Source organism: Saccopteryx leptura, chromosome 1, assembly GCF_036850995.1.
Source record: "Saccopteryx leptura isolate mSacLep1 chromosome 1, mSacLep1_pri_phased_curated, whole genome shotgun sequence".
Classification (NCBI taxonomy): domain Eukaryota; kingdom Metazoa; phylum Chordata; class Mammalia; order Chiroptera; family Emballonuridae; genus Saccopteryx; species Saccopteryx leptura.
In genome coordinates this window covers 385,883,121-385,893,475 of record NC_089503.1, presented here as the reverse complement: position 1 = coordinate 385,893,475, position 10,355 = coordinate 385,883,121, and the positions used below count along the sequence as shown (strand labels likewise).

Sequence of the window (10,355 nt, the reverse complement as noted above, 5' to 3'; positions counted from 1 at the left end):
ATTAGCAAATCGATTTTCTTTCTATATAGGGGAGGAGCCCTTTAAACCACTGTTTTTTGTTTGTTTTACTTTATGCCACAATGGGCAAATCTTCACATAAGCTCCCTAATGCAAGTCAGCACACTGGGAATGGGTTCTCATGGTACCATGTCTCTGTCTCTCCTTTTTCTATGCAGTTCCTTTTGTTTGTTGTGCAAAAGTTGTTCAGTCAGGCCTTATTTCTTCTTCAGAGGAACTGCTGTCTGTAGGTGTAAATTTAATGTGACAGGGTGAAGGTGAGTTCATGGTTTCCTACATTGTCATCTTAGACTAGAAACCCTTGATTGATTTTTTAGCTCATTTCCAATCATATACTTCTTGTCACTGTCGTTATAGTGTTATAGTTGTTTTTATGTATTGCCTTTTAAAAACTTTTGATTACATTTTTTATTATATAAGATATTTTAATGTCCCTCAAGTTAAAAATATTTAATTTAATTTATTTATTCAGAAAAGTCCAGTTTCTTTTAGTCCCTCATTTTGTCCTATAGTCAACCATTTAAAAAATCCTTCCACTGTTTCTATTTACAATTATAAGTAGATAGATGACAAATAAATATAGATAGATGGTGACGATGCACAGATAGATGACAACTAGGTTGATAAATAGATAGAATAAATGGGTTCAGCTATATATTCTTATTCTTCTTCTCCACCTTATTAAACAAATGTGTTATGTACAAACTCTCCCGTTCCTTGCTCCAAACACATCTTGGAGACTACCCCATAGCAGAGTATTCTCACTTATTTTCTTCCACTACAGAGTATTTCTTTGTTTGATGCACATCAGTGGATACATACATTCCCTTTCTTTCCAGCATTCTCTCTGACTGATGCTGAGGTAAAGAACCATCCAGGATTTTCTGGTGATACATATTGAGTTTGTCACACAGGCAGGGGAGCCTGAGAAATGCATCCTTTCCACTAGAGTTGTCACTTTGTCCTGATGGCCTCTGAGACCTATTTATTAGCAAAGAGGATAACTCAAGGCAAAGAGTCAGCATGGCACTGATTGTATCTGAGAGACAGGAAAGGATTAAATCTGAAAGCCCACCATTAGTCAAATAAAAGAGGAGTTCAAGAAGTAACCAGGTTTATATTTTATTTTTATATATCAGAGTAAAGGAAGCAAAGGAATGTGATATAAAAACCATGAGGACACCACTTCCTTACAGGTGACTGCATTTCATACAGTTGTTGTCCCCTTTCTGTCCCCCACGAGGCAGGGGACAGTGTGTCTGTGTGTGAGAAACAAAGACGTAGGAGACACCATGTCTGGGTTCACTGCAGGCTCCTCCCAGCTCAGGGAGCCGGGCCTGGTTACAGAATCCAGAAACGTCAGGAAAAAGCACGGAGGGAAACAGGGACACCTTCCAGATCCCCTGTGGCCAAAATGCAGGCGTGTAAGTGAACAGTGTCCTTGTACAGTGATGACACCCTCTTTCTCTCTTTCTTCTAATTCTTGTTCTGGAAGCTGTGTGAAGTTGATGAGTTTCACTCCTGATTTGCTCTTTATTTATATATTTTTAAATGTTATCTGTAGATTTTAGAAAGAAGAAGGGAGAGAGAAACAGGGACATTCATCTATTCCAGTATGTGTCCTGACTGAGGATTGAACTAACAACCTCTGCATTTCCAGGCAGTGTTATAACCAACTGAGATATCCAGGTAGGGCCGCTCCACATTTAACTGAAAATTATTTTATAAAGAAATGTGGGCAGCCTGACCCGGGGTGGTGCAGAAGATAGCACGGCGACCTGGGATGCTGAGGTTGCCGGTTCAATATCCCCGGCTTGCCCGGTCAAGGCACCCACGAGAGGAAACTCTGCTCCCTGCTCCTTCTCTCCTCTGCCTTTCTCTCCCTCTCCTCTCTCTGAAATCAATAGATACAATAACAATAATAATAACAATAATAATAAATGTGGGCAGAAGGTGGACTCAGGGACACAGGAGACAGTAGAGTGACCACACAGGGACCAGGGAAGGCATGAGATGAGGCACAGCTATCAGCATGGGGACTTCCGGGTCAAGTGCGGGCTGAGGAGGCCATCAGGGAGGACGTGTTCTGCAGGGTCACTGACCCGGGACAAACCAGAGCCCGAGGAAGCACTCCCTGTGGAATAAGAGCCGAGCAGGAAACCTCTTGCTGCGATGACGCTGGGACAGGGGGCTCTTTATCCTCCGTGTCAGCGTGGTCACATCAGCTCAGGAGCCCTGCAGACAGAGGGGATGCTGTGTCCAGTCCCAGCCACAGGCAGGTTCATTCCCTCCCCCCTGGTCCTCTTGTTACAGCTCTCAAGTCAGAAGAGAAATACTCATACGTCACCCAGAGCCAAAGCCACTGCAGAGCGGGCCTGTCCTAAGTGGTGAGAAGGGGCTTTAGTGCACACTGCCTGACCACAAGTCACAGCCAAAATCCTCTTATTATTCTGTCCCTGTCCTGTCACCTCTACATCCTGTGCTAGGGACTGTGTCTCTAAAGGAGGATTAAAGAGTGTTACCTGTTGGTTGAAGTCCAGAGTGTCCTGGGAAAGAGAAGGAAGACAGACACTCAAAGATATGAAGGTAAATCTGTCCCCAAACACATTGTCCCCAGCCCCAGAGCACCTGAGATTTCTCTACCCCACAACCCACCTCACACAACACCGGAGAGGACAGGGGAGCAGACACTGAGAGCAGTGACCTATGAAGCTCCCCTCACACACATCCAGTGTCTGCTCCTCATTAACTCCAGGATCCTGACCCAAGTCTCCTGCATGTTAACCCTTCTCTTCCTCTTCAGGCTATAATTCCTTATGTTTCAACTGTAAGCACCATTAGTTATTATTTCTGGATTTCCAGGAAATTTGAGATTGACCAGGGAAAGAAGGGTTTATATGGCGCCATTGATAATAGAGAACTAAGGAGCAAAGTCACTTCTTCCCCCATAGAGTCTGTGGAGATCCTCAGTGACAGCAGGTGCCTTACCTTTCTGACCCCTGAAGTAGATGAACAGCCCCGCCCCCAGGAAGAGCAGGCCCAGCACGAAGCCCCCGACTCCACTCAGCATCTTGCTCTGTGCAGATTCAGACTGTGCCCCTGAGAGAAGAAGCGATTTTAGTGATATTGATCCCAAATCCAGCTCTTTAATTGAGATTCGGGGACTGAGCTTTGAGAGTAAGGGGGGAAGGCAGACCCAGAAGGACCAGAACAACTGGCCATTTGTGGAGAAGAGACCTAAAACTCACACTGAGTAGATACACGGTTCAGGCACTGGACCCATTGAAACATCCCAGCCCTGACATCAGGCCACTACTTTGTGATCTAAAGGATTTGGAATCTGAGATTCAATGAGGTGGAGCCCTTGTCCAGGGGGACAGAGCTAATAGACACAGAGCAGGGACTGCTCCCCTCATGCCAGAGGCCCCCACATTGTAGAGGATGCGCCTCTTCTCAGATCACAGAGGACAACTCAGAGCAGCAGTGTGGAAGGACCAGCACAGCCCGATGCAGAGGACTGGTACCCAGAACCAAGAGAGCTATGACTTGTGACATCATGGGGAAGTTCAAAACAGGGACAAAAATAATGGCCTCTGCCAGGGTTATAGCTTTTCATAGAACTATCACACAACTACCCAGTGACCTGTGCTGAAGGAGAAACCACAGTGAGAACACGGTGTGGGGAGGGAGAACCCAGCCCTCAGGGAGAAGCAACATCCCCTGTGCTGGGTGAGACACGTGTGAGGTCAGAAAGCTTCTCACTCCATTTTGTAATGTGAGGGCTCATCAGGCTTGGGTGCTGCACTTGGCAGGTGTAGACCTCTCCACTCTGGGGCACTGTTTCCAGCATCACCAGCATCTGGAAGGTCCAGTCTCCGTTCCGGATCAGGCCTGTGGAGCTGACCCCAGCCTCCTCTTCCTGGCCATTGCGGAACCAGCGGACTTCAATGTGGCCTGGATAGAAGCCAGTGACAGAGCAGACCAGGAGGTTGTGGTGCTGCAGGCGCTCGGTCTTTGCAGGATACACAGTCACTGTGGGTGCAGCTGGGAGAGAAAAGAGGGAAGGAACATGAGGAAGACAGAGGGAGGCTCCTTGGTTGGCTCCCTGTCGGCCTCCAGTCTCCAGTCCCAGGCTCTGTCCTTGGGCAGCTTCCCTCAGAGCTGGTCCTGTGGCCCAGCGGGAGTTAGCGCCTTAAGCCTTGAATCTATCCCTAAATCTGTGGCTTTCTAGAGTTGACAGATACTGTGGAGATTTGGGGGACATTTCCATATCCTGAAACAGTTATTCATTATTGACGTGTTTACAAATCTTTGCAAGGCCTGTAGGTATTAAAGTGTGATTTCTAGGCCAGGGTTTCCTGAGTTCAAATCTCGGTTCTGCCTCTTAATGGTTGCTTCTGGGAGAATTTTTACATTCCTCTGTGCCTCAGCTCTCTCACCTATAAAGGAGGATAGTAATACTAACTTACCTCTTTGGGATATGGTAGGATCAATGGACCTAAATATGTAAAGCCGTGCCTGGAATCCACTGAGCAATATATTTTAGCTAGCTATTATCCTCGCTCCTTCGAGAGAAAAGATAATTCAAAGCAGTGTGGACAAATTGAGAAACAGCGTGGAGAAAATGGGATATAGAGTATGAAATCCTGGGAATATGACACCCACACCTGAGAACCCCACTAACATGGTCCCACCTGGGCAGCAGGAAAGACAGGTGGTTCCCTGACTCTAAGAACTGAGCCCCAGAAAGGCTGAGTCCTGAGGAGAGGGGCAGGAGCCCGGGGAGTCATTCATTAGAAATACTTGTAGGCCCTGGCCTGTTGGCTCAGTGGATAGTCAATCGGCATATGGACATCCCAGGTTCAATACCCTGTGAAGGCACAGATAAGAAGCAAACACATGCTTCTCTCCCTCTTTCTCCCCCCCACTCTCCCTCCCTCCTCTCCCTCTAGTCTTCTCCCAGCCAGTGGCTGGATTGGCCCGAAAGTCCACCTCAGGCACTGAGGCTAGCCTGGCTGGTTCCAGCATCAGCCCCAGACGGGTATTGCTGGCTGGATCCCTGTTGGGACGCATGGGGGAGTCTGTCTATCTCCTGTGCTCTCATTTAAAATAAAAAAGAATCTAGAAATCAAAAAAGTGTAAGTTAAAAATAAAAAAAAATTTCAATTGACTGGTAATATTAAAGAACATTTGGAATGTGAGATAAATTGTTACAACTATAAAAAGATAATATGGAACTAGTTTTAAAATACATTTAACATTATAGCCCTGGCCGGTTGGCTCAGCGGTAGAGCGTCGGCCTAGCGTGTGGAGGACCCGGGTTCGATTCCCGGCCAGGGCACACAGGAGAAGCACCCATTTGCTTCTCCACCCCTCCGCCGCGCTTTCCTCTCTGTCTCTCTCTTCCCCTCCCGCAGCCAAGGCTCCATTGGAGCAAAGATGGCCCGGGCGCTGGGGATGGCTCTGTGGCCTCTGCCTCAGGTGCTAGAGTGGCTCTGGTCGCAACATGGCGACGCCCAGGATGGGCAGAGCATCGCCCCCTGGTGGGCGTGCCGGGTGGATTCCGGTCGGGCGCATGCGGGAGTCTGTCTGTCTCTCCCTGTTTCCAGCTTCAGAAAAATGAAAGAAAAAATAAAAAATAAAAAATAAAAAAATAAAATAAAAATACATTTAACATTATAAAAATAGTAACATCAAAATGTGAAGTAACAAAATTATAATTTATAAACCTGTTTTAAAATCACTTCCACTATTTAAAAATACAGACACTAAGGGAAGAAAAGTAAGAAGCTGAGACCTAGTTGGAGCCTCAGAAAGAGCAGAAGCACCTGGGAGCCCCTCCACTCCGACACCAGCCCCGCCCCCTGACACCAGCCACGCCCCCTGACACCAGCCATGCCCCATGACACCAGCCACGCCCCCATCACCAGCCACGCCCCATGACACTAGCCACGCCCCACGACACCAGCCACGCCACCCGACACCAGCACCTCCTCTCTAGTAATGGACTCGCTATGTGCAAGCACGTGACTGTCCTGGCCCGGGTACGGAGGGTTTGCCCGGGGCAGTCGTGACTCTGCTCACACTCGGTCACCTCCCTCACCTCTGCTTCCCGAGCCTCCACCCCAGCCCAACAGCCCCGGAAACGTTTCTTCCGCAGGACAGGACTGCACGGTGTCCCGTGTCCCGACAGCCGCCCTCAGGGCCTCGCGTTCCCGCCCCCTTGATGGTCCTCTTCCTCTCCCCATCCTACGCACACGAACACATGGACGTACGCACATGTACATGCACGCACAGGCACGCACACATGCACGTAGACATACATTCACACACTCACGGACACGGACACACGTGTATACACACACACACACACCCCACCCCGGCAGCGCTCACTTTGCCGATGCACCAGGAATGGCTCAGCAATCCGGTACCAGACTCTGCAGAACGTGTCCACATCTGCCCTAGAGTCCTCCAGAATATTCTTCTGCCGGTTCCAGTACTCGGCGTCCGGCCGCCCCAGCTCGGTCACCGCGCGGAACTCCCCCACGTCGCTGTCGAAGCGCACGTCCTCCTGCCCGTTGTAGATATATCTCTCCACATGCCGCACGCGCTCCGTCCCGTTGTAGAAATAACACTCACCCTTATACTCCAGCAGATAGTGTGCTGTGGGGACAGGACAGTGTGGGCACACTGGGTAGAGACAGATGGTGGCGCCGCCCAGTGCGGGGCACTCAGACCCAAGTGGATACGTGAACACCAGCACCCCAACTGCCTGCACCCAGGGTCCTGTCTCGTCTGGGACCCGGGGTCAAGGGAGACCCTTCAGGTCCTAAGTCACTGAGGATCCCCTTGGGCTTAACTGCAGGGCTGCTGGACCCCCAGCTGCTTGAGGATTTGTCTCAACTCCACCTCCTTCTGGAAGCTTCCACCGCCCTCCTCTCACCACCTCTTCCCCTTTCCTTAAACACATCCTCCTCCTTCTGTGAGCACGTGGTTGGTGGGACCTCCTGCCGCCCTGCTGCCCTGGGCATCCACAGAAGGAGAACAGACTCTCTCCTCTGCCTGGAGCTTAACGTTTAGTGACAGTGACTGTCGCAGCCCAGGGGCACAGAGTTCATACAGGAGTGAGAGATGTCAGAGGAGAAGTGTGGAGTCCAGAACAGAGAGGAATAACATGATCTAAGTTACAGCAGAGTGCCAAGAAGCCGCCTCTGTGGCCCTGGCCCGTTGGTCAGAGGATAGAGCGGTGGCCAGCCTGTGGAAGTCCTGGTTCCTTTTTGGTCAGGGCTCACATGAGAGGCGATCTTCTGCTTCTCTCCCCTTCTCTTCCCCTTCCTCGCTCTCTTTTTCTCGCAGCCAGTGGCTCCGTTGGCTTGGTGAGCCCTGGGCACTGAGGATGGCTCAGTTGAGTCAAACATCCATCCCAGATGGGGTTGCTGGGTGAATCCCCGTCGGGGTGCATGCTGTAGTCTATCTCCCCTTCTCACACTAAAAAAAAAAAAAAAAAAAGTAAAAAGCGGCTTCTGAGTGACATTGAAGATGTGACAGGAAAGTTTAGTTGGTGTGAGCTGGCAGAAGACAGATGTGTGTGTGTTTGGGGAAAGAAAAGCACATTTCAGGTAAAGGTAACACCACCTGCAAAAGTCTGAGAGAACATGAAGTCCCTCCAGACAGGAGAGGGAACAGTGCTCTGAGGCACGGACAGTGACAGGGGAGGGAAGGGGACAGGACAGGTCAGGTGGAGCCCGTGCTGAAAGCCTGGGGGGCGGGGTTAGGATGGGACATTTTTCTAAATGTAACGGAGACCACGGACGGGTTTTAGGGAGACTAAACCCCAATCCAAACAGGGCTGCATCTCTTTTCTGCATTTCCACATCCAGAAAGCTCAGAAAACCAGAGACTAAGCCTGTGGTTAAAAGTGAGATGAGTAAATGGAAGCTTCTGGTGTCATCAGTAGTGTGGAGAGGAAAATTACTGCAGAAACTTGAGACACTTTACTGAAAAATAATTGTGACTTAAAAAGATGAGTTGTTAAAAGTTAATAGAGATGTGATGACCAAGAACTCATGAAATTTTGAAAAAACATTGCATAAGAAACCATGATGTGACACCCAACTTGGCTCTAGATATTGCCAGATGTTCCAGGGGTGGAAAGAGAGGGGAAGGGATGGTGACCTTCCCAGGGTGAGCTCACTAGTATAAACCATCTGAAACACCTGTGGTGAAAAAGTCATTGATATTTATACAGCAGCTGAGAATTGCATAGGTAGTTCTACCTATTGAAAATGTAGGTCCTACATGAAATTTGTACTTTTTAGAAATATCATCTGAATGCAGACTATTATTTCAGAAGAATAAATTTGTTCGGGACCAAGGTTTACCTGTTTCTTTGCCTTGTCGACCAATCACCAAGTCAGATAATTTATTCCTCACATCATCTTCTCTCTTACCTTTTCTGCCAGGTCCCCCGCTTATCTACAGGAGGAAACTGCAGCACAGCCACCTGATTCCTGTTCAGTGTCCCAAATAGTTCACTGTCTAACTGTGTCTCCTTCTGCATCAGAATACCAGCCTCGGCCAGAGTGGAACTCCCATTTCTATAATCAGGTCCCTCAGAGGGGAGAAACTAAGAAGATGACATTCTCATGTGGACAGTTTACAAAAACGAGCAGGTCCCCAGACTCTGAGTAGAGACCTTCACTTAGAAATGATGGCAGAGACTAGGGGACTATGGTCAGATGAGGTCTGTTCACAAATGATCTAAACCTTCTTGACATATGACAAAATTGAAAAATAAAAATGTGTGAAGCTGCTGTAGCCTGCAGGGTTAGCACTGTCCGTCCACGTTCATGGCCCTATTTAAAGTTTTCAAATATAATGAATAGTGTGCCCAGTTAAATTTGGATTTCAGACAAAATATTGTTGTTTCTCTGAGATTCAGATTCATTCAGGCATTCTGTGTTTCTCTGGGAGCCCCAGCCCCACGCTAACAAGACCTGAGACGCAGGAGCATAGTTAATACTCCCTGTGTTCTTCCTCACGTGCTCACGACAGTCTGCACTAGTGTGAGTCCGTACAGGACTTTTCAAATCATAAATGCGAATGAATGTGAATGTGAATCTCTCTTATATTGGAACTAGGAGACCATGCATCTCCCTACCCCCAACCCTAAGACACCCTGGCACATGTGAGCATCAGATACTTCCCCAGTAATTCAGACTCAGCCAAGCCACTGTCACCAGTGGAGGTTAGAAGCCCGAGCTCTAGAGTTAGAAAATCTACATTTTAATGTCAGCTCTTCCACTTAGGTCAGGTTTTAACATCCATGAGCCCAATTTCCTTTATTTGTAAAATTGATTTAATGATAATATATTTTTCACAGGATATTGTTAAGTGTGGAATCAAATAGTGATTCTTTCTAGTGCTCACCAAATAATAAGGATGCAAAGTAGGAGAATCTGATAGTACAGAAAGTAGAAGAATCTGATAGTACAGGATGAATTTATAATGAACAGGAACCTGGCCAGGTGTTCAGAGAAGCTTTGAGTTCTCTAAGGCATCAGAGACACTGACCCCATAGATGCTGCTTGTCAGCGGGTTCACTTTAAGTACTGAGAGTCTCTGCTTCAGCCCCGGGGACTTTCCACAGGAGGAATGGAGAGCACTGACCCCAGCTCTGTCAGGGGACCTCCGCTACTGGGTTCAGGGGGGAAGGAAGGGAGACAGAAGTGAGGCCCCTTGGTACCTCCTTGCCTTTTAGGGAGAGACACCACATTTCAGATGCTGTCAAGGACATCACAGTGGATTTCTTAGTAGAGACCCTTCTAATTTCTTTTGACTCCTCATAAAACTTCAGAGAACTTTTCCTTTTCTTGGGATAGCTCAATATAATAAATAGAGCCATTTAATAAGGAATTACTTTGACATTATTATTTCTGAATCCCATGAAGACCCTGAGGGAATGGGACACGAGGCTGGAGAGGTTTATTGGAGGAGAGAGGAGAAGAAATGGTCTCTACACAGGGAGCCCTGACATGGATTTCGTAGGGCGAGCACCCAGGCTCCTTCTGTTGTGGAAAGAATCGGGGTCCACAGGATGAAGACAGGGGGTCACTGAAGAGAATGTTACAGTTTTCTAAGGGGCATGGCCTGGACACAGTGACAAAGCTCACCCTTTCTTCTCTCACCCACAGCAGCTCACCCCCGAGGTGCACTTACGTGGTGTGTCCCTGGCCCCATCCAGGAGAGGGCTCAGTACCGTCACTGTCACCGTCAGAGCTGCCACCCAGGAGCCTCCGAGGAACCACAGACGCGCCATGCTGGAGCAGAAAGGACAG

At 48.4% G+C, this 10,355-nt stretch overlaps 1 protein-coding gene across 4 annotated transcripts; it reads right to left on the bottom strand.

Moving 5' to 3' along the window:
• Nucleotides 1-1,206: 1,206 nt before the first annotated feature.
• Nucleotides 1,207-10,355, bottom strand: LOC136387687 (DLA class II histocompatibility antigen, DR-1 beta chain-like). 4 transcript variants are annotated; one of them, XM_066359623.1, is made up of 6 exons: nucleotides 10,237-10,355; nucleotides 6,412-6,681; nucleotides 3,781-4,062; nucleotides 3,007-3,117; nucleotides 2,541-2,564; nucleotides 1,207-2,333 (listed from the first exon to the last, which is right to left on the bottom strand). In XM_066359623.1, exons 1-6 carry the CDS (start codon nucleotides 10,334-10,336, stop codon nucleotides 2,326-2,328), a joined length of 795 nt encoding a protein of 264 aa, XP_066215720.1. In that variant the 5' UTR covers nucleotides 10,337-10,355; the 3' UTR covers nucleotides 1,207-2,325. The 4 variants fall into 4 exon arrangements, with proteins under 4 accessions (XP_066215720.1, XP_066215719.1, XP_066215721.1 ...); XM_066359622.1 differs by having other exon boundaries at nucleotides 1,207-2,253; XM_066359625.1 differs by having other exon boundaries at nucleotides 1,208-2,253; nucleotides 6,412-6,664.